At 31.1% G+C, this 25517-nt stretch overlaps 1 protein-coding gene across 2 annotated transcripts; it reads right to left on the minus strand.

Annotated features, from left to right (window-relative positions):
* Positions 1 to 6962: 6962 nt before the first annotated feature.
* Positions 6963 to 24592, minus strand: LOC145333534 (uncharacterized). Of its 2 annotated transcripts, XM_080178692.1 has the most exons (9): positions 24471 to 24525; positions 23973 to 24035; positions 11798 to 11851; positions 10791 to 10878; positions 10183 to 10244; positions 9638 to 9708; positions 9012 to 9105; positions 8297 to 8407; positions 6963 to 7017 (listed from the first exon to the last, which is right to left on the minus strand). In XM_080178692.1, the coding sequence occupies exons 1-9, from the start codon at positions 24512 to 24514 to the stop codon at positions 6972 to 6974; spliced, it is 633 nt and encodes a 210-aa protein (XP_080034818.1). In that variant the 5' UTR covers positions 24515 to 24525; the 3' UTR covers positions 6963 to 6971. The 2 variants fall into 2 exon arrangements, with proteins under 2 accessions (XP_080034818.1, XP_080034819.1); XM_080178693.1 differs by lacking the exon at positions 23973 to 24035 and having other exon boundaries at positions 24471 to 24592.
* Between the last annotated feature and the right edge of the window lie 925 nt (positions 24593 to 25517).

The raw sequence follows: 25517 nt of genomic DNA on the forward strand, positions 1-25517 counted from the left end.
TCATGAAATTAGGCAATAAATCAAACAAGTATTGAAATAAAATTTTTGGTTCAGAGGACAACCCAGGAGAACTATTATTACTCATAGATTTGATAACATCCTTATATTCATTGACAGTACAAATAGGGGAAGTTAGATTATAGATCTGAGGATAAATTTGATCAATTGACAGGTGAAATTTCTGTAAGAAACTATCTAAATCATAGTTAAGTATAGAATTGGGTGAAACTGTTTTTGCATGCAATTTACTCAAATGATTAGCTATTTCTTGGGGGTCATTGTTTAATTGGTCATTAATCATTATGCAATGTTTTTGATTAAATTTACGTCGACAATGGCTAAAAGTATAAGAATTTGATTTTCCATCTAGTAGCAAGTTTCTCATAAAAATAGTTTCAGAGCGAGAATGTGTGAGATTTAGAAAATATTCTTTTTGCTGTTTATATAAAATATCGATTTCTTCTGTATTGTTGATTGTTGAAGCTTTTAATTTTTCTAATATTTGGGAGATAGATTCATCAAATTTTTTGGTTTTAAGATAACTTTTAAGACGAAAGTTGGAATAAAATTTGTCATGATGTAATTTTAAATGTTTCAACAAAACAAACAGAACAGAAGTTTCTTCATATACAGTGTTTAAAAATGATAGATCAAATTCGATTAAATTTGGGTTATTTAAATAAAACTCAACACCTTTACTTTTTGAAATCAAATCAGCATTGTCAAAAAGGAAAGAAATAGACTCTTTTTTCATAAGATTTTGAAATTCAGAATTATTAAATAAAAATTTTTTCCAGGAAGGTGCACAATATTTAAATTTGGTTTTTGTCCCAATGAATAGAGATTTGTGATCTGAAAAGGAATTAAATTTGTAATCAATTTTGATAAAATTAGGTACATTAGTATAACAGTGATCAATTAGAGACATACTATTAATTCTATTACCACGTCCACGCCAAGAATATTTAATATCTTGCTTTAAATGAGCAGCTAAATCATATAAATTACATTTTTCTGTTATATTTAGAAAAGCATTTGCTTTAGTTTTATGAGAAGGATTTGAAAAAGAAATATTTGTATCTCCAATTAGAGTAAATTTTGATAGTTTCTTTTTACTAATAAATTTGTCAATGTCATTGAGAATTTGTAAACAGTGATTAGTATCGCTAGGCAGGTATACACAAATAAATTCATAAAAAATGTCAAAAACTTTTGATTTAGTATACATTGCATGACAAGAACTGATTACATAAACATCAGTTTTTTTATTTTCAATAGTTAAAATATTGTCAGAAAATAGGTAGAGGCCAGCACTTGGTCTAATGCCAGAACTGGTCTCACCTATATATTCTATATGATTTGGTAAGTTTAAACTGGCAAAGTTGCATTTTCTTTTGGTTTCACAGAGGACATAAAAGGTAGGTATAAAACGAGAGGATGAAATTATTTCTTTGATTTTATGAGATACCCTTTTTGTTTTATTGTTAAGTTTTGATTTAGTTTTGCCCCCGAGCCCCATCACATTAACAGATATTACTTGAAAAGACATTAGATTTAATAAAATAAAATATCACAAATTGTAAAAAATATGGAAGTATTTTTCAAAGCTTTGTGAGGCTTCTTTCCCTAATTATTACATAAGTATTCGCCTTAGGGGTTAGCAAGAGTTTGTCCTTTGATGTACTTAAAACCCTAATTTAGAACATAATATCATGGAGTTCATATAATTTTCAATATGATAGTTAATATGTTACATATTAATATATTTTTGAAAAAAAATAGTAGAGAAAAAATGTCCATCTCTAAATTTTTTCTGAACTAATTGAACATAAATTGTATATAAGATTTGCTGGAAAATATAACATAGGCTAGATTTTAGACTGTTCCCTTTTTAAAAGGCAATTCAGCCATGTATTTTCTCCCCCATTCATTCTATAGAAACAAGGTCAAGAAACACACTAGTTCAGTAGAAAAAAATAGTAGATAATGGACAAATTTCAAAAGAAAATATTTAATCAGAAAATTCAATTCTTAATGGTAGTAAGTTTGTAAGCGGTTCACTATTATTTGGCAACTTACTAGGCGTGCATGGGATTATGATTTGTGGTCCTGCCATAGGTGACATTAAAGGTAATAATCTGTTAAGGTCGATAGGAGAAAGATTATCATTGTCACTTGGATATGCAATATATGTTTTCACTTTATGATTGCTGTTAGATTTTTCTAGATCAATAGTGATATTTTCATTACAAATATTTGTTTGGTTTGCAAACTGTTCATTAGAACCTGAAATTAAATGATTATTGACAAAGTTTTGACCAATTTTGGGCCAACAAATTTCATCAGATGATAGCACTGGAGTATTGGTAGAAGCTGAATATACTGTTGGCTCCGAGAGCGGGGAAGTTAGAAAGGGAGTTGGTGTTGGATGTGGGGTCCCTGGCAAACTCGCAGAAGCTGTAAAAGATGCATTTGGACATATGTTCTTTAGATGGTCGAGAAGTGTGGGATTTGATGGTCGTCGTTGCATTTCGATATGCTCAAATACGTGATCTTGAATGGTGGATTTGAGTTTAAGATATTCATTAGACTTAAAATCGACATCATCCAAAGGTACAAGAAAACCATTTTCCTTGTACATGTGTATGCATCTGGACTCAAGGAATTTGGTGTTTTTAGTTTCACCCTCTACTCTAAAGCTGTATAAAGGAAAAACAAACTCATTCTGCTTGCAAGCAGCAAAGTTGTTTAGGTTGTAGCTTGTTATGATGTTTTCTTCCAGAAGTTCCTTAAAGATGTTATTTAAGCATCGCACTTGAAATTTAAGCTTTGGAAAATTATTGAGAGAATATTGAGGTTTGGAAGCTTTGGGGCCAATATTTTTGTTGATATTGTAGAGTGCGGATTTTCTGGCACCTACACTGTTGAATATGACTGTAGCATCAAGTCGCTTAGATTTAGCTGGTAGCTGAATGACAGATTCTACTGCTCCCCATCCCCCTAGGTTACAGGCAATATTATGAGAGTTTGAATTTTGGATAGCCCAAGTTTTCCTATTAATGTGAGCGATGCTAGTTATGTTAGGAATATACATTGATGTGGCAATAACTTTTAACTCAGGTGTTAAAACTGGGCTATGAAGATTGATAATTTCATTTCTTGGTAGATCGTATCTGATACTATGCAATAGTTCGGCCCTTTTAATACGGGTTTTGTACTCATTAAGGAACCATTGTAGCTGCTGTATGTGATCAATGAGATCACCTTTAGAAAGAGTCTCCATGTTAGAAACTGGTTAAATGTTTTTGGGTTGTTTGTAAGGGACCCAATAATAGGAATATGTGTAAGTAGGATTTGAAGAAATTAACAGATATTAAGGTTTGTTTCACTTTTCTAACCAAATTATAGTAAACTGATAACTTTTGTTTTCACATTTTTTTTTGATATAGAGTATATGATAATTGATTGTATATAAAAAATCACAGGATTCTGTTCATTTTAGGGCTTAAAATCGAAATTTCATACAGAAAAGATTTCTATAGACATCTTGACCTTACAAAGCTCAAAAGGCAACTGATGGCTGATATAGTTATACCGAGGAAAGCAAACTTTGTTTCCTGAACCCGTTCTCGAATATGTTAGCGTACAAACTTTGGTTATTTTTATCTATTCTTGATAACTTGAAGTGTCCAAACATTTCAACCAAAATGATTTTAAACTTCAAAAGAAGTATATTGTATATCATTTGCCTTCTACTGTCAATTGATTGTCCAATATCTTATCCCTTGAGCATTATGTAGCTGAAAAATTAAATAAAAAAAAACATATAAGACAGACAAATTTATGCATCCACTGATTAAACAAACAAAATTACCCCTTTTGTAGATAAAAATGATTAGTCTAAACTAAATGTTTCTTTGTACAGTCCAATAAAAATCAACCTAACCTCCATTTTTTTTTAAAAACAGCGAATGGCATTTATATAAATATACTTTTGGGTTCAGTATAATTTACAGTTCAATGTCCCATCCCTCTCTGAGAATAAAACTAAAGTGAGGTATCTGGTATAGTCCCTTTCGTGGCAACGCTCTTTGTATTTTCACAGTAGCTTTTCTCCTATTTCTAGCCTTTGCGGGGGGCTCTAACCCTGCGGGGCCAATTGCCTAACCCTGTGGGGCAATCACCTAACCTTACCTAAAATAACCTATAAAAAGCCATTTTAAATTACGACGAATCGCCCCTTGAGGGGCGTGGCCTCGAAAGGGACTATTCCCCTAAATTTAACAGACAAACTAAACTATAGAGTAGAAACGCTTTCAATACAACAACACAATAAGATTGTCACTGTTAGAAAAGGATTTATTTGGGTAAGGTTTAACTTTCTGTTTTTATCAATTTCAAGGTTTATTTTAAAGATTTTAGTATTTTCTATATTTTGTATATAGAACGTCCGTCCAACGTTAAGTCATAAGACATTTTATGTATCATATAATTATCAAACAAAACATTATCTTACTGATTTCAAACTTTGCATGGTGATTCCTATGACAGTTAGGTACAATTTAGAAAGAGTAGCGACTATATAATCGTTACCAGAAAGTCAGTACTTTCATATCAAACATGCCTTGTGTGTTTCTCGGCTGCTATAGGAGATAGACAGATGAAATTTTTAGTGAAGATTCCTGTTATTACATTATCAGTGCAGAGAATATGTTTTGTAATTTATTCAGTGATTTTATGCTGATTTTAAAAAAAAAATAAGCCACGAATGACAAATACGTCCAAAGGTTGCCAAAGGGATGGGGTCGGGAGGAGGAGGGGTGGGTTAGTAAAGGAGGCAATGCCAAGAATTTTAAATAACAGATTACCCCACCCAAAAATTTACAAACTTTGCAAGCTAAAAAATTATTTGTGGATTTTATCATCCTTGTTTTTCTAAAAATCATAAAGAAAAGCTAAAGAAAAGTAGTAAATAACAAACATTTTACATTATACAATAACTTGCTAATTGGTCTTTTGTTTTCCAAAAATTGGTTTCTTTTGCTTTTGGGTAGAGGGAAGCGAGGCTGATCAAAATTCCAGATGTACGTACGTCTTTCAATCCGAAAATATGTCTATATTATTTTAGTTGCAGAAACAATTAACTATAAATTATTTTGATTATTGATTTAAAAACTTTAATGACCTAGGTTGATTTATAAAAGCAAATATCTTTTATTTTACACATGTTCAAATTGTCCTATCGATTTCAACTTTGCAGGTTGATTTCTATAACAATTAGGTACGATTCAGAAAGCGTAGCAACTTTGTAATCATTACCAAAATAAGTCCGTTTGTACATTTAAGACATGTTGATTTTTTTACCTTTTTGACAACAATTTCCTGTATTTATGCAGTTTTTGGAACAATTTTGCATACAATTTTGTTTTGACTTTATATTTACATTCTTCTTTTCATTAAGGTTTGCTAATAAATCACAAAAATGAGCTCTTTGAATTCTACGCAATTTTTGCATTAAATATTTGAAATCCAATGTTACAAGAAATAATTTACTTTCTTAAAAATGTTAAGAACGCTGAACGGTGAGAATATCATTTTGTGTGGGTTTGACATTATTAAAATGTTTAATGCAAATTATATATTTGAAAATAACTAAAAGTAAGACGATTTTCAGTATCTTATACCCTATTTATCAATTGATATAAAGGAGTAGGGTTTTTATACATCTGAAGCATAAGATTTCGGTAACTACTAAAACGAATGATTACCTTTTCAGGCAAGCTATACATAGGTCCCATGGTTTTAGGCTATTTTTTCTTATCCCCTTTAATGTTTAGCCACTGGATGCTAGTGGAACCCAGTAATAGTATCGGACTGATTATGAGCCAATGAGAGGCCATTATTGAACAATGGTAAAATTTATAGTGGCCTCTCATTGGCTAATTATTTGTTTTACGTCATAATCAGTCCGAAACTTTTACTGGGTTCGCGTACATAGGCCACCATTTTGTCAGCCACTCTCCACCTTCTATTTTTTATTCAGCCGCAACCTTGCATTCACCCTAAGCGACCGTTAACCGCAGCTACAGCTATGCGGCTGCCAAACCCTGATAAATATCCAACAGATAAAATATTAATAAAGATAATAAATATTAATTTTATTTCTAAATTTATTCAGGAATAAAGCATTACAATACTCATAGGGTAAATGAATAAATATATGGTTTTTTTTAAACTAGATAAGCTTAGAGCACTTTTTATACAAAAAAGTATAATAAGCCTTTTAAACATTTTTTAATACAATACATAATATATATAGCAAATATACGGGGATAAGGCATCAGGAAAAAAAAATATTTAGCCCCCAATTTTACCACCAATTAAAAAATTCAGAAAAATAATCTTTTGTAAAATGCCCTACCCCAAGTATTTTTTTTCAAATTTTTGGTAGTATGGTTTCTAGTATAGCTTCGAAACCGATTAATGTCCACTGGAATAGAACCGGTTCTCAGCCATACCGAAAAAATCATGTATAGCATCGTATTAAAGACAATTTTCAACGGATATTGAAATAAAAATCATAAAATTAAAACCAGTAATGTCATCCCAGGCCCTCATTTTTTTATCCATGGAAAAATGTCTATAGTACGATGCGATAAATAACTATTACAATATACAGTAAGATAATCTTTGGTTTGATAATATATTTGGTTATTCTATAATTGCCAATATTATTGTGTCAGAAACTCAACTTTTGAGATCACAATAAATGGCCTCAATCAAAGTTTGAAGAAAATAATATTAATTTTACTTGTACAATAGATATTCTGTTTTTATTATTTCGTGTATTTATTTTTCTGAAAAAATCAGAATATTTTTGATAAATTACATTACTTTAATTTTAAGAAATGATGTACATATATATTATAGAAAGGTTCAAAAAATCATTGAATTTGCAGATTTGGTGGAATTTACCAGAGTTGGCTGGAAAAGCCTCCAGGAGGGGGGCGCTTGAACCTAAAAAAGCAAAAATGAGTTATTTAAGCAAACAAAATTTAGCATAAATGGATATTTAAATTTTGTTTGCTTAAATAACATTCTATTGCAACAAAAAGGTGATGTTAGCAAATAATTTCTTGAATAAAATCATAAAACGTTTTTTCATTTAATTTTCATTTTTTTCACTGTTGTGTTTTTATTTGACATTAAAAAAAAATATCATAAAAAATCTTCCAAATCAAAGAGAAAAAATCTTTGAATTATTGGTCAATTTAAGTTCAAAGATTTTTTTATTGTAAAAAGTTAATTTTTTAAAAATATTTTAGAAAAAAAAATCTTCTAACAAAAAAAAATTATCATAATCCAAGATGGCGTCAATACATGTAAAATAATATTTTCAAAACAAAAAATTAAAACTTGAATATCTTTTTTCACAGATTGAATTTCAAAAATTGGTCAGACAGTTTTTCCAAAGTCAGTATGATCTATCGAATGAAAAAGGTTTGAAACTGATAGAACATTTCTTTATACTAAAACATATTTTTTCTCCCGTTTTTTCCCACACTTCCAAAAAATGAAATTCAATGAAAATTAAATGGTTCTCACGTTAAAAAAATTTTCTCACGGGTCTAAAAAATGAATTTAAATGAAAATCATATGTACCATTTAAATCAAAATAAATTGTTCCCACATTCTAAAAATTTTCCCACGCTTGACATTCTTGAAAAATGCTAAATAAATGGACATTTAAACAAACCAAAGATCGCGTTTTTTGCAATGGAATGTACAGTTTCTTTATTTCATAACTAACGGCTATGCCTCTAAGGTGGGGGTGGGGGGTATTAACGCCTCCGTTTGCAAATTGCAATTCAAGTCTTTAAAAGCAAAGTAACAAAAAATTGGTAATTTTTCTAGGGATGATTTCTATTGGGAGTGTGGGAGTACACTACCCCATTATAGTTATAAACCTTCCTATGAATATGACAAGTTACATTGTAAAGGAGAACCATATCGGTCCAGCGGTTAGTGAGATCCTTTTGAACAGCCAGACATCCTTGTACTTTTTATAAGTATTAGGATCCAAATAAACGAAGAAAAGCTAGTTAATTTACTTTTCGGATTTAATGTTATTATTATAATTTCACAAAACCTCGGGGGGAGAAATTTTGCAATTTACATGGAGGGTTGTGTAATAACCCCTCCCTTTCTAAATTTTATTATTGGGGGTAGGGTAATTTAAAAGGCCTTATTTTGAGGGGAAAAATACCTGATTTTTAAAACTTAGATAGATAAATACCTGCTAAAGTTAGGAACAGCAGTTATGGTCTCAGGTGGGGGGATATCTAAACCCCCTCTTGATCCTAATTGTTCTCCTGTCAGGGGATTAATAGGCAATGGCTTCCTTCTCCTTAAAATTTAAAAAAAGTTAAAATTATTACAAAGAGAAAATGAACACTAAACCTTAGAAATAACTTTTATTGTTTTATTTCTTCACTAGCAGCTTCGCCCCTAGCCTCTAAGGGCTTTACTCCTAAGAGGATTGATCAACCTATTTTTGTGTTATTTAAATTTAAGAAGAAAAATAAAAAAATACTATTTTTTTTTGGGGGGGGGGGGATTTTTTTTTTGAGGGGGGGCAGTCGACCCCCCTTTTTAAATTTTAGTTTTAAAAAGAATTTTTTTTTTGTTTGTTTGGAGGGGGTATTTTTCATTTTTTTGGGGGGTTGGGGGTGTTCCACCCCCCAAGAAAATAGCTTAAAACCTTCACAGGATCAGTAGGTGTATTCTCTGAAAAGTAGAGTCTTATCGGTTCAGGGGTTACTGAGATCTTAAGCTTCAGACAGACAGACAGACATCATACTACTTTGTATTATAGATAGATGCACATATAGTTTCTAAAATGGTGCAACTATTACTGTTACAACAAATAAAATAAAAAATAGGAGTTATTTCACAAGCAATTTATAAATTAACCAAATATATTAGAAAGATAGCCCAACTTTTAATAATACCTTGTATTTGTGGGGACAGGGGCCGCGCTCACACTTCTTCTATTCACCATAAACCTTGGAGCTTCAGGTCCAAATAAAGCCTCATAAGTATCTCCTGAAAAGTTAAAGCGTACAAAAATCTTTTTTGGCAGATTAAATAACACAAAAACATTGAAGCAGTTTTTAGTGCCTCATGCCTACAATGTATACTGGCCTATTATTGTTCATTTGTATTGTATGACGTCATTTTTGATTAGGCACCATAAGCTTTTTCAAAAACCTTTTTCTTGCTCAATCTTATTTAAACACCTTTACAAATTTCTAGTTCATACAATAGTTCTACAATCTAAGAAGTTGGTTGGTGGTCTTTGTAACAAATTAGAGAATTGTGTCTTTCCCTTAAAGTGCCTAAGGAGCAATGAAACCCTCCCTACCTCTTTGTTGTAAAATGAATTGAAAATAAAGGGGGGGGGGGGGTAGTAAAGGGCACTCACCCTGCATAGTACCCAATAAGACCTAACCTTTTAAGACTAAACAAAGAAACGAAAAACTACTTCTTTTAATTTACAATTTATGGGGGGGGGGGGGTAGGGCTCTGTGCTTGACTAGATACTTTAGGGAAAATGCCGGTTTATATGTTTACTGACCTTTGTTTCTTAGTTTTCTGATAGGAAGATGCTCTGGCTGTTCGTCACTAAGCTCAAAACTTGAAGCCATCCTAGAAATTTAATACATATATTTTTACAAAGGGAAGGGGGGGGGGATAATGGTATGTTTATTACATATTCCTCTAATCTTTACAATAACGTTTCTCATTTGTTGGTTCAACAACTTTGGGGACTATTATTGATGTTTATTTTATTAAGTTAAGTATTCAAACGTTTCAACCACTGATTTTGATCTATATCAGGGGTAATCTATTAATGTTGTCCTATCCCTTTAGGCCCCTGAATTTACATGCCATCTATAATACAAAGTAGTAGTGAGTCTGTCCTTATGAAACCCAACAGAGCTATATTGATATAGTTAACATTTCTGTTTGTGTTAAGCAATTTTATAGAAAAGAGGACATCTTTTTAAAGAACTATTTAAAAACCTCCGTTTGAAACTATATTTCTTAGTTTTAGGCTATGTAATAAAAAATTATCATCTATAGCATCTCTCTGCAGATATCCTGGCACCTGGCACGTACCTGTAAGGTCTGCCACCACGAGTTCTTGACCTGGCTCTACCCTTCTCACCTGAGCGGTCAGCCTACAAAAGTTAAAAATACTTAGTTAAATAAATACGTGAAGTTCCCCTCCTCCACAGAAAAAAAGGTGATTGGAAAGAAAAAATCAAGACTTTTTAATTCATTAAAAGCAACAATTAGCAAATATATAAACTGTAATGTCAGGTTAAAAATTAGTAAAAAATTAAAGATTTCAAAATGTAGAAAAGTCTAAAAGAAACATAAAGGAACATACAACTTTTGTATATGTTTGCAAATTTCCAATAGCAATGCTACTCTACAAATACTGATATCAGTATGTGAGTTTTTACGTAATGCACTTGGCTTACCTGATAGGGAGGTAGGAGACATTTGACTAGTCCCCAAAGTTTTTTAATAATAATTTCTTGTTTGTTTGCTCAAAAAGGTTTGGGACTATTATGGAATTTTGATTGGTTGGGTCATTAAGTTGAGTGTCCAAACGCTTCAACCACTACTTGTGAATACAGAATGGGTAATTTTGATTATCATCATTGAGGATGTACATCCATTTATTAGCCATTGCCACATCCCTTAAGATCCCTGCTTACCTGAGGAGGGGGAGAGGACTCATGTGCAGACTCTGGGGGAGGGGAGGCTGTGGAAGAGGGGGAGGAGGGCATGGCGGATCCTTGTGAACTAGAATAATTATTATAAAATATTTGTGAGGGAAGTGTACATTTATTGGGTTAAAACGCATCTTCAAAGAAAACAAAAAAAATACCTTTGAACAAAGTTTATACTTATTTTGGATCATGTAAAGAAGACCAAGTTTTTACGAAAAAAAGGCAGAAACTCAGTAGATGAGATAGGAATGCGTTAGAATCGATGATAATATGTCTATAGAACAAAATAGAAAACAAGAAAATCTAAAAATTTACTATGTTTACTGGTTTTAATGTTTTCTAAATCAACATAAAGGAACAAAATCCTTACAAAACCTTAGCTTTACAGATGATGTATACGAAGAAAACTTTAAGGCAAACAGAAAGGCATCGCAAATTACATAATAGCTTTTCTCGTATTCATTCGAATCCGGTGGATAGGAACCGGTTCTCATCCATACGAAAAAACTATGTCTAGCATCGTATTATATCCAGCTTTCTACGAATATAAAAATGTACAATCATAAGATTAAACCAGTTTTTTTAGCCAGTGCCTCCGGCACCTCGGGGCTAAAAAAACTAGTTTTAATCTTTTAATTGTACATTCTATATCCGCGGAAAGCCGTTTATAATACGATGCGAGAAATAAATATTCCAGTATGGCTTTGAAACCGATTAATATCCTTTGGGAAGCTTTTTATAGTGCCTGTAAAAATGACGCCATACTGTCCTACCATTGGTCAATTAAAATGTGTACTTGACTGCCATTGGTAATTTAGTCTGTGTATTGGCCTAACATTGGTCATTTATATGATATGAAGACCTTTTTTTAGGCACTATAAACAGCATCATCCGTTAGATTCAAACCGGGTCTAACAAAACTGGTTTAAATTTTTAAATTTTTCATTTTAAAACTCACGGAAAAATGACTATTTTGAAGTCATGTATTATACCTGTTTGAAAGAGTTGGGCTGCTTCGGTCATTGGCTAAATCATCATTCCAGTATCTAAACAAAAAAATAATTATAAAATTAAAAATTAAAATCAAAATCAAAATTCTTACATAAGCCAATTACTTTCAATGGTAGCAAAGCTCATTGAAATGATAAACTTAAGAGAATAGTTATTTATCGCATCGTATTATAGACATCTTTTAGTGGATATGAAAATAAAAAACTATAATAAAAATGGCCAAAGCCCCGGGTTAACAAAACAAGTTTAATTTATGGCTTATTCTTTAATATTTTTGGAAAATTGTCTGTAATACGATGCTATACATGATTATCAATATGAGAACCTATTCTAATCCAGTGGATATCAATTGGTTAAAAGTACATACTGATCGTCAGGCCGAGTTTAAAAAAGGAGTAAGATAAAAAGTTGTTAATAAAAATCACTAAACCTTATATATATATCTATAATACAAAGTAGAACGATGTCTCTCTGTCCGTCTGTCTGTCTGTCCGTCTGTCTGTCCGTCTGAAGCTTAAGATCTCAGTAACCGCTGAACCGATTGGGCTCTACTTTTCAGGGATTATACCTACTGGTCCTGTGATGGTTTTAAGCTATTTTCTTGGGGGGTGGGACACCCCCAACCCCCCTAAAAAATTAAAAATCCCCCCCCAAAAAAAAAAAATTTTTTTTCTTTTTAAAACTAAAATTAAAATAGTGGGGTCGACTACCCCCCCCCCCCCCCCCGAAAAATTGGTTTGATTAAACTTCTTGGGGCAAAGCCCCTAGAGGCTAGGGGCGAAGCCGCTAGTTACTCATATTTTGTCTTCAAAATCTAATTGAATTGCTTTAAAGTGAAACAGTTATATAGGAACCGTAGAAAAATTTATATGAAATTCAATATAAGGTAAATATTATATTTCAACGATCAACTCGTAGATTGCAATTGCACTATGAAGATTACTTAATTAGGTATAATATTAAAAATTTCCAATATAAAAAATTCAAACTTTCTCTCGATTAGTTAATAATAATATTCTGGAAAATATAAAATGCTAAATAACAGACAAATTAATATATGGATGAAGTACCAGTAAAAGTAGTCATCATTGCTGACATTTGGGGTTCTTAAGGGATAAGACAAAATACGATGAATTATGTTGAGAAAATTATTCAATTTGATGATTAAAATTATTAGTTGAAAGTTTGTACACTAGTAGTCTGTAATATCTAATCAAGTCCCCAAAGTTTAAACCAAATAATAAGATAAAAACTTTGGGAACAAGTAAAGTTTTCAGTCCAATGTCCCCTCTCTTACTGATGACCTACAACTATTCATATTACATCAGAATTTTTTTAAAAAGTAATATTGTTTCCATATATCTTAGATCGATTATAGAAAACCAATGGATTAATAAATAAAGCATAATTAATCTTATTTCTTATTTCACTTCCCAAGAAAATGCTTTTAAAAATTGATCATTTATCTCTATTATTACATAGACTAAATAGCAGGCTAAATTTTTAATTGTTTTTTTTTAAGAGAAGCTACTCTATAAATTGATTTTGTGGGGAGGGGGCTAAGTTGATCCACCACTTTCAATTTTAAATTTAAAGAAGAAAAAGTGAATACAATTTTTTTCTTATGGAGGGGGGGGGGGGGTATTTTTTCTCTTGGGCGAATGAATCTACATTTTCTCAAAACCTTTATATACCGTGGACCTGTAAGAAGCTTTTCTTTCAGAAGAATCAAATTAGTACTGCGATTAGCGAGATCTTTAGCTGCATAAACATTCTGTCACTTTTTTTGTAAGATCACTGTTAGAAAGCATGCATTATATTCAAACAAGAACGGATATTTCCAAAAAAGCTACCAAAAATTTTAAAAAATTATACCTTCAAAGTTTTACTAAAATTCATAGTTTATCCTTCAGCAAATTAGGTTTTTGTCGAACCTACGGATACGACATTTCCTAATTCAAAAAGATAATCTCTAATCCACGGTTTAAACAATTATCAGATAAAAAAAAAATAATATCTTAACTAATATCTTGAAATAAAAAATTTTAAAAGTTTTCTATCAGACCGTAACCAATGATAATTAGAATATCAACAACAAAATTGTGTTTAACAAAGTAGTTTTATTATGGTAAAGTGCATTTTTTTATTAAAAAGAAAAATTATATATATACAATAAAAATTTATTTTATATCGAAAATGAAAGGGGAGAGAAAGAGAAGGAAAGAGAGAGATTGAAAGAGAGATAGAGATAGAGAGGGAAAGAGAGAAAGCAGGAAAAAAAAGAGAAGATAAAAAGACAATAAATAAACTTTTTCAAAAGTATAGGTTTGAAATTACTCTTTCTAAGTCTAAAATTATTGGAAGAAGAAAGAAAAAATATCAATTTTATCTCGAGTGTCCTTTACCTCCCTATGACTTTAAAGCGTACAATTGAAATAGCTACTTAAATTTGATAAACTTTGACTTTAAAAACAAAATCACTAGACACTGCAAAATAAATCATCAGTGGATAAATTCTTTGCAAAATTTAATTGGTATTTTGAGTTATAGGGATAATTCTTGTAAAAAGTAATATCACCAATTAAAATTGATTAATTTAATTAATAGGTCGAGTGGAATAGTTGTTTATTGCATTGTATTATAAACAGCTTTAGGATAAAACAGGTTTGCACATTTTTATCCCCCCCCCCCAAAAAAAAAATTTGAGTTTAGAATTTTTACACCCTCCTCTCCCATAAATAAAAAAAAAGCTTGGACGTCCTTGCCTATATGACATAAAGATTAACCCCCCCCCAAAAAAAAAAAAAAAAAAAATTAATTTTGAATTCCCCCCCCCCCCCAAGTGATAATAAATCCATTTTACAAGAATCCATAAAATCCCAAACTCGCCATCAAATATTGGGATGATTAAATTACAAATTATTTTTTCGAATTCCTATTCTTTTATTGGTTTTTCTAAAATAGAAAATGATTATTTCTATAATAAGTCAATTATAGATTACTACATGAGGACTTTACTTATTTGTGCAGATAAATGGATATATTATTAATTTGATCTTACGCCAGATTTTTATATTTTCTAATTAATTGACGACAATTCCCCCCTTCCACCCCCTTTAACCCATCCCCTCTCATCCAATAAATGAGTTCCATGTTAACAAGCTGAACTGACTTTTCCTCTGTTATAATATACAAGTATATTAATTACATCCATTTGCAAAAAAAAAAAAAATTTCAGGATCAATTGTTTATGTTCTGCTTTTCAGGAAGACTATCTACTAGTCCAATGTAGCTTTTAAGTAATCATTACAATACGAACAAAAAAGTTTTACTTTATTTTTTATATATTTATCAAATTATACTAAAATATGTAGTTTTTTTTTAAAAATATTTTTGCTGTAAAAAATTGGTGTCTCTTCCTCTTTTATGGTGATGAATTTTATACCCTCTTTTTAGCAATAAAAGCGCCATTTCATATTTATTTAGTTTTTGATGCGCAGAAACAGATAATTAGGTAATGTCTGTCCGTCATCTCGCTTAATTTATTTAAATTCTTTGTTTACAAAGTGCAGCGATCTATGCTCATTCTCATACAGTTCCGTAGGCACAAAAACGCCAGTACAGACCTGTACACCTATATTAGAACACTAACACATACATATATGTATACACAATATAGAAGCAATGGCATTATACCTTTACAGTAGCTATGTCATTTCCTGATTACTAAAATAATTTATTAGTTTCTGTATAACAGTTTAATGTGTTTTGTTAGCTTAATATGCCGTGCTATTTATGTAAATAATTGCTCTTGTTAAATTTTTGTTTCCCAATTCACTTGCCCCACCCCCCTCTTTGCCACATGATGCATTAAGTTTCTCATTTATTTTCTCTTTTTAATCTCTCAGAACGAACCTACTCTATAATACATTTTGTCTTAAATGCAAAATTGCCCTTTTATGATTACATTAAAAATTTGTACAAAGATTTTTTTATATTAGATTGGACGTTTTTTATTATTCACATAATTGTATTCGTAGGATTCTGCATTTGGTAGGTGATATAACTTAAAATTGGATTTTAAACAGCTATAATATTTTTCCAGTATGGCTTCGAACCCGATATTATCCGCTAGATTACAACTGGTTCTCATTCATACTGAAAAGTCATGTATAGCATTGCATTACATACAATTTTCCACAAATATCTAAATAAAAATCAAATCAAATTACAAGCTAACAAAAATAGTTTTAAAATTTTTAATAATATGTTTAACTTGCAAAATTGCAATTAGAACAAATTTAGCTATGCACAAATGTAAATTTGTTTTCTTGTTTAAATTTTGGCAAGCTCGGATCATTGGACCAATTCTGACTTTTTTTGTACAAGTTTGCCTTTCCCTCCATTCATAGGAATAGTTATTTTAGGAATTTTTTTGAAAAAATTTTTAATTCAACAATAATAATTATCCGTTTTAAGATTTAAGTCATGCCCAAGGATTTTAGGGTATAAGACAAAATGAGATATGAATTGATATGCATCCCCAATGATGATATAAGATTATTGGTTAAAAAGTTCTGACACTTCTAATGTGTAACAACCAATTCAATAAAAGTACCCAAAGATTTTAAGGCCGGGCAAATAATATAAAGAGATTATAAAACTTTGGGTACCAGTGTAATTTACACTCTAATGTACCCTCCTTCCCTGAATATACCCATTAATATCTCGTAGGACGTGGGATAAGATTGTCTTTGAAAAAGTCTTTTGTGGTTGCTTTAAAAACCCAACTACTGACAAACACCACTTTAATCGTTAAACCTTTCTCGGAAGGTCCTATCTTTGAATGGCCTGTTTATGGGCCAAGGTTCATTCCCATTACAGAACAGTAAGGGACAGTGGAAAGTTAAATATGTGTGACGTCATAAAAATACGTTTAAAAAGGGAAGATGAGAGGAGAAGTGGGAAAGGAAACCCCTAAATTAAAAACAGATGGATAATACACGTATTTTTTGACGTCACACTTTTTGCTGTCCTAAAAGTAGAGTGTTTGAAGGGTTTGGTTAGAGTGGAGATTTGAACCCGATACTTTCTTCATAACTTAGGTTCCTTTTTAGATGTGCATTTATTATGCAAGGCTGTATTAATTTAAATTATTTTTGCTAATCCTTGTCTCCGTCCATGTTTCTCTGTCTATTATTAATTAAATGCTAAACCACTTAGGAGAAAAAGTATAATAATAATGTAATTAGATTATTTTTCTTTTCAGTAGCGAAGCTTCACTTTCTGTGTTCAGAGTCTGTACGTCTGCACGTTCAGATTTGCTCAGGTTTCATAGATTTCACATATAAGTGGCGAAAAAAAAATCATCTTTACAATAAAGTAACAGGATGTTTTTTGTCTATCTGTTAGTACCGAAGGATCTCGCAAACAGCAGAACCGTTATGGTTCTCCTTTACAGGGTAGCCATCCCTCCTTAAGTGCCCCTAGAGGACTATTGGGTGCTATAGTCGCTAGTAGAAAATAAAGTGAGTCAAACAGACAAAGTTATGGTTGCATAACAGATGCGCTGCCAGGGTTTCAGAAGCCTATTTTTTGGACGGAATCTTCACAAAAAAAATCCGACGTCTATCTATAGAAGTATTTCATATCTTCATTCCATTTCTTCATAATTAATTTTAACTAAAATATAATAATATAAAAATAAAACAATGAGCCGATTATAATCTGTATTAAATGAAAATCAATTCACTTTAAACTTAAAACAAAAACGTTTGTTTGTTAAAACATCCGTCAAAATAATCTTATTTAAAAGAATCAATTATAAAATAAAATCTTTTTATTGTCACGGTGAAGAAAATCATAGTTTAAAATCTAGCTTTTTTTCAATTATGAGAATATCTTTGTTACAAAAGTATAAATTGACAATGAATCAAAATTATCCCCAATTATGATAAAGCAGTAATGTGTTTACTATTAAAGGATGTTTCAGTATTCGAAGACTATAAATGCTTTATGAAAAACATAATTCTATTCAGCTGTATTCCTTGATGACCCAACAAGGTAATACTTTAGGTTAGGTTATATTAGGCACTTGGTAGCCCTGAAGGTAAGGCATTGCATGGTTGAAACAGAGGGAAAAAATCCCCTACCCCTTATTTTCAATTTCTTTAAAAAAAAAAGATGAAATGATCGAGAAAGTCACTCCAAAAAAATTCTGACGTCATAAAAATGAGGGTCGAGGAGAAGATCGAGGAGTGGGAAAGAAAATCCCTAAAAAAGAGATGGATAATCCCTCATTTTAATGACGTCACATGCTGATTTTTTAAGCGACATTCTCCTTTCACAATTTTGTTTGGTTGGTTTCTTAAGTTAAGTGTTCAAACGTATCAACACCTAATTGTAATCTACAGAAAGAGTAATGTTGTGTATCATCATTGGGGATGTACATTAATTTTTCGGCCATTGTCTTATCCCTTTAGACCCCCAGTTAAAGCCCTAGAGGTAGGTATCCAAGAAGGGTTAATAGGAGAGGTATGCACTCTGTGGAGTTTTTTTTCTTTGGTTAGTGGTTTATCTGACCAACAGCGCGGAACTTGCCACCAGTGATTACACAATAAAACAAATTTTAGCCTACTTTGTGTCAAAATTAATACAAAACATATGTATAAAACATTTCTAATTTTTTATATTTCGAAAAGTATATAGGACTTAATTATAGCTTTTTTATTGTTGAAAGACAATAATAATATTTTTAACCCCCCCCCCCCAAACAAAACAAAAAAATTAACATGGAAAAGTGATGTTTTTGTTGTTTTGTATAAACGTTTTAGGAAGGCGTTTAGCCACTAATATTTTTAAAAATTATAGAGTTCCTTTTTTTCTAGCAACTTTTGAAAATTCATATTTTTCTGATAAAAAGTTTACACTGATTAATTTAATCTACATCCTTAAAAAGAAAACTAGCTAAGGCAAAATTTTACCTAGAAGTAGATTATATGAAGATTTATTGATCACCTATTTATCCATGTTTACTGAATGTCTCAGTTGCAGTGAAGGGTAAATTAAGGGGAGGGGAAGGGTAATCAAATATAGAGATAAAAGGAGGCAAGAGAAGGGGAGTGAAAGATAGAGGGAGTGGAAGGGAAAGGGAAGGTGATTGGAAGAGGATGGGAAAGAAATGGAAATTGTAAGGGAAGGGGAAGAGATGTGGAGAGGAAGAGAATTGGAAGAAATGGGAATTTTAAGGGAAGGGGAAGAGATGGAAATTGGAAGGGAAGGGGAATTGAGGGGGAATGAAGAGATGGGGAATTAAGTGAAGAAAGTGAAGGAGGAATTCATCTATTCCTTTAATCTCCAAACTTTACAGACAGACATTCAGAAGGACAGATAGACAGACAATACCATCTGAGCTTAGCGACTAAAAATATCACATAATACCATTTTATTATATTTTTCATTGAATGAACACTATGAAGATGGTATATACAATATATATGTATGAAAGGGGAAGTATATGTTAAACAGATCTTCATATGTAGGTCAGTCAAGTGTTGGAACTAAAACTTTTTATTAGCAAAGCTACTTGTTTTGAATATCAGTCCGGCAGTGCTTTAACACAAAGTGCCTGTTGATCGCTGGATTCCCCTTCTCACTTAATATTTTTAATAATGGAATAGGGTGGTAAATTTCGTTTCTATGCCTAAACCATGCAGGAGGGGAACTAACCCTCTGGGGCCTATTCCTCCAGTGCCCTAACCCTAAGGGTCTATACAATACCCAATATAGCATAATCTAATTGATCTAAAGTAATATATAAACAAACCAAAATATACCCCCTGTGAGATTCGCTTCTTATGTGTGTTGTCATTGTTTCAACTATGCATGGTGATTCCCTTGAAAGTTAGGCCTAATTTAGAAAGCATAGTAACTCGATAGGCATTACTTGAAAGTACGTTAGTAAATTTCAAACATATTGACTTTTAATTTTGATATTTCAAATTTAATTTAGATCATGTAATTGATTTTTGGATTGGTAATTCTTGAGATGATTAGGTAGCCTGTAATAAGCAAAGCATCTCTACAATCAAGTTTAAAAGTAGGATAAAGCAAGTTTTAGCAGAATAACACAGGTAAGGATCAGTGGCGTGAAAGGGTTTTGCCGGGAGGGGGGGGGGGGGTGGGCTGAAAACTAAAAATTATGAAAATTGAAAGGCAGGAGTTTGATTTAAAATTAAAGAGGATGGTTTTTTTTAAACAGACAACGATCTTGTTTATTTAATAAGTAAATTATAAACCTTGAATTAACGCAAACTTTAAAACCATTATTAAATTCATTATAAAGAATTCTTTAAAAATTTAATCTAAGGTCATCTTAAATTTTTAATTAACCTGGTAGTGGTAAAATAACAAGAGAGAAGTCAATTTAGGAAAAATCAATTAAATAAAAAAAATTGTTAAGTTCCTTTTTCAACAAACAAAATTATTTCAAACATTAAGTACATCTTCTTTAAAACCTAGGAATGTTCAATTGTCTCTTGTTATTTTATTGTGTATCATCGATCTAAAGGGATTAGACAATTGCTGATAAATTGATGTTTATCCCAAATGATGATAAACAAAATTACCCCCTCTGTAGATTACAATTCGGATTATAGAGATGCTGTGCCCCCTCATGAAAAGCAAGAGAAACTCTGCAGAAACTAAAGAATCCAGAAAACAGTAAAAGTGTCTGACTATGACGTCAGAAAAAATTAACAATTAACCAATGAGAAGCCAGTATTCACAATGGTAAAATATATAGCGGCCTCTCATTGTTTAATTGTTAATTTTTTCTGACGTCATAGTCAGACACTTTTACTGTGGCCCAAATTATTTCAAACATTAAGTGCATCTTCTCGGAATGTCCAACTGTCTCTTGTTATTTTACTGTGTATCATGGATCTAAAGGGATAAGTCAATATACTTCCCAAATGTTGATAAACAAAATTACCCTGTTCTGTAGTTTACAATTGGGATTATAGAGATGCTAAGCCTCCTGATAAAAAGCAAGAGAAACTGTGCAGAAACTAAAGAATCCAAGAAAGCAATTATATTGGTTAATATTTTTAGAAACACAGGAATTTAATGGAATGGAAAAATTTAATATTTTAATTATTTAATTAAATCAGGAGAAAATTTTATAGGCGTGTAACATGTATTGCATCTGCTTGTTGTCGTTTTTTTTTAATTCAAAATGGGGGGGGATGTGTCCACTTTATTCCCCACCACTCCATCTCTATATATCTCTACTAGCGGTTACGCCCTAGAGACCTCTAAAGGCCCTTTATGGGGTGGAGGGCGAATCGACCCCCATTTTCAATTGTAGTTTTAAAAAGGAAAAGTACAAAAATATATATTTTTTTTGGGGGGGGGGGATTTATTCTAGACGGGTAGTTATAAACCTTTCCGGGACCTATGAAAAGCTATAAGGAGAACCATATCGGTTAAGCAGTTAGCGAGATCCTACGGTACACAAATACAGACAGACAAACACACATCCTGTTGTTTTATTATAAGGATATAATATAAACAAGAATATGGGCTAATAATCTGTATAAACCTATTTTACACAACTTTTCGCCCGATGAAAATAATAAGTTACTGCATTAAATTTTTTTAGTAACTTGTTGTAATATATTATGCTTTAGTCATGTAGAAATAAAGATGATAGTTTTGGATTTGACAAAATTTAGCATACTACGGATTTTAATTGGATAATTTATACCTTGTTCTTGGTTATTAATTCCCTAATTCCTGGTAAAATAAAGTTGGTTTAAAAAAAAGAGGTTTAATAATCAAACCAAATTATAGAAACTCAAATAAATAATTATTTAGAAAAAGATTAAAATAGTTTTATCTTTGATGAAGGAAAGGCTGAAGAATGACAGAAAAAAAGCTTATGACTAAAGAAAAAAAAACAGTTTTAAAAAATATTTATATTTTTCTAATTTAACACGAAAATAATATAAGGAAGGAATTTTACCTATTATAACTGCATTTTCGATGCACTATAAAAATGTCATAGTGGCCTACCATCGGCCAATTAAAATGTGTACTGCCTATCATTGGTCATTTGTATTAGTATTGTATGACGTAATTTTTTATAGGCACTATAAGCTGCTTAAAATTTTTCTAATCTTATTGCACAAAAATGTAACTGATCTTATGAGAAAATATAAAGGCCATGAGGAACTTTTATCAACCAATAACTATTTTCAAATACTTTTTTTTATAAAGGCTTTATTTGTTGTTTTCCAAAAACTTGAAAATGAAAAAATTGGTTGCGCAGAAAAACCACAAAAAGAAAACACATAAAGAGATGTTAAACACAGACTTAACTTTTAAACAAGGATAACAAAATACCAAGCAGTATTAGTGATTGTAAAAATATATTTTAGATTAAATATTTGTCCCCTAAGATCCGAAATTCATTCTAATTATGGAGGAATGGTTATTTATCGCATCATATTATAAACAGCTTTCCGCAGATATCAAAAGGAAACATTACAAGATTTAAACCAGTTTTGTTAACCAGACCGAATGAAGGACTGGGCTAACAAGACTGGTTTTAATTTTATGATGTTTATTTTGATATTCGTGGAAAATTAGCTATAAGTTGATGATATATTTTTTTATTATGGCTGAGAACTGGTTCAATATCTAACAATGAAAAAATATACTTCAATTTACATTTTTGTAGACAATTTAATATTGCAATGATTTAAAAGCCCTACTTAACCTAAAAAAAGACATCATAATTTTTTTAGTGTTACGAGGTTTTGATAGGAGGTAGACTAGGGGTGGGATGAAAAATTGGTCCAAACGTGATTGATGGGATATTACCAAAGTTGCTGTGTGTATAATATTACACACTTCATTGCATTTGCTTTAAAAACTTTTCTTTTTTTGGAGCGGGGCTTTTCTACAAACGTTTTGTTTGTTTGTTTGTCTGACACTACGGCTAAACGAAATGAAAAGAGATCATCAGACATTATAACGTTGGAAATTTACCAATATCTAGACACTATAGAAATATAATGCTTTTCTAACCAGTGAGGGAGGGGAGGGGCATTGGGCTGTTTATTACTGTTTTCTTATCGTTGACTTAACAACTTTGAGGACATTTATCGAATTTTGAATGTTTTTTTATGACGTTGAAGGTGCAAATGTTTCAACCAACAATTGAAATCCACAGGTTGGGTAATTTTGTGTATCATCATTCATCATTGTATGTACATTGATTTATTAATTTGTCTTATCCCTTTAGATTCTTGTTTTCCTAAAGTGACATTATTATTGGTAAGTATTCTAAGCATATAACATAATCGTTCTAGTTGCATAGCGAAAATTTCAAAATTATGTCTTAATGCAAATTTTAAATATAATTAATTTTGTTCTTAGTAAATGAATTATATGGAATTATGATTTGCACATTAGAATTAAAGAATTATCTACAGTTATTTTCTAAGAATTTTATCTAATAATTTTGTTTTCTTCTGATAATAGTTAGGTATATAAAGTATTACCCTTATATTCAAGTTTACCTCACAGAAAAAGACTCAACATAAATTTAAAATAAAACATGTAAAATAGTAAAGATGTATATACAGATAACTACCTGCCCCCCTTTTCCAAGGACCTTTTTCGTCTCCTAACCAATTGTTTTCTGCTACTTGGCTGTATTGATATTTCCGACATTATTGGTTGATTTTCAAAGACTTAATTGAGAGTCGTCACGAGGTACTTTGGATGGGAACATACAGTATTTTAACCCCCTCTAGTGTTTTCCTCTAATTTGCTTACATTGACATTATTATTGGTCAGCTCGTTCATACAGTAGGAATGACGGCGTAAAGATGGGTTTTGGGGAGATCGTTATTGTAGCTAGCTACAAGTTTCACTTTATTGGAGTACATGATAATCTGGTGTAAGATCTAAGTAATAATAAACCGATTGTAGTATCATATCGGCTTGCTTTCTTGGGATGACCGACTGGAATCTGTACAAGTTAAAAATAATACCCCTTGTTGTTATGGTATACTTTTATTTTTCTATGTTTGATCTAATTTTTAAAGCATTCATTTTAGGTATGATTTTATTTTTGTTATAGGCTACCTGAAAGTATGGATTGTCAGGATTCCAAAATGGTAAATAACATTGTTCGGAGGTGGATAGGGTCTATAGAGCAGAAAAATCGATAGTAACAAAAATATTCAAATCATATCATTTTCAGTGATTTATAAAGAATATTTTCTAATAGTCTTAATTTGAAAGAAAAATAATAGTAAACCCATTTTTTTTTTGTTTAAGATGTAAAAACAATACTTTAGATTCAAATTATGAAACCTTTTGAAGAAAAGTGTCAAAGAACACATTTCATTGATATGAACAATAAAATTATTTATTCACAAAAATGAAAAAAAATCGAGGAATCAGCCATATGAGTTTAAATAATAGACAAAAATATTTTAAGTAAGAAATTTGAGATAATTCAATTTAATTGACTTCACTTACCTCTTATTAAAATATTTAATATGGGATAAATGAGCTATGTAGGTAATATATATCTGAACTCAAATGTCTATTTCCCCCTTTGCCTTTCATTTAATTTACCTGGATTCGTCAGAAATGGCCAGGTCGGCAATAGCTGTGGGCATTTTTACTTTCTCTGAAATTAAAATAACAATTATTCAACATTTAGATTTAAAATATTTTTTGATCAATGCATTTCATTACTTAGTGAGTATTTGATTAACGACCTTGTTTATTTGTATAAATCTAACTTAAATAGGATGGGTTAGGTTTAGTCAACCTAACCTATCCTAAGAAACCCAAGGGTACGTATAATAAATAGCAGTATTTTTAAATGTTTTTTCATTGTTTTTTCTCTGCAATGTTTCACTAGGTTTTTCTCAATGTTTTCCTAGGTATTTTTCAATATCTTTAAAAACTTCTAAAGCCAAGGGTAAAAAAATCGCAGGCTCTTGAGATTTTTTCAATGATTTCAAAAACATTGAGAGATAAAAATATCTTCAGTATTTTTCAGTGTTTTTTTCATTGTTTTTTTCTCAATATTTCACTAGGATTTTTTAAATGTTTCTCTTAGTTTATTTCAATGTTTTCAAAAACATTGAGAAAAAATCTTCGAACTGTAAAACATCTTATAATATTAATAATAAACTTTCTAGTGCTTCGTGTAAAAATGTAGAATTATCCGTCAAGTCAAATATCTAAATAAACTATAATTTTTAATTGTTTCGAAAGCAAAAATCAAAAGTACAATATTAAAAAGTATTGCTCTGCAGCCGCGCGTCAGCTGCGACTAAGCCTCAAATTTAAACTCGTTTAGATGCTTTGATTTAAAAAAAAAGTAGGATTGCCATATTTTGGCCAGGTTTAGAATTCAAGCTGATTATTAAAATTCTAAAAGGTTGATTTCCCCAAGGCTTACAGGCGGCTGCCGGGCCCTGTTAAAAGTAAACCGACCCTAACCCCCCCCCCCCCCACTCTAGAAATTAATTACCCCTTCAAGGTGTAGGTTACTTCTATTTGATTCATTAATTATTTCAAACATGCATAAACTGGAAAAGAGATAATTATCATGATAAAAAATATTCATTACTCGGTTTAAAAAAATCTTAACTTTCAACAGCAACATAC

Source organism: Acartia tonsa, chromosome 12 (assembly GCF_053477335.1).
Source record: "Acartia tonsa isolate MP-2025a chromosome 12, ASM5347733v1, whole genome shotgun sequence".
NCBI lineage: Eukaryota > Metazoa > Arthropoda > Copepoda > Calanoida > Acartiidae > Acartia > Acartia tonsa.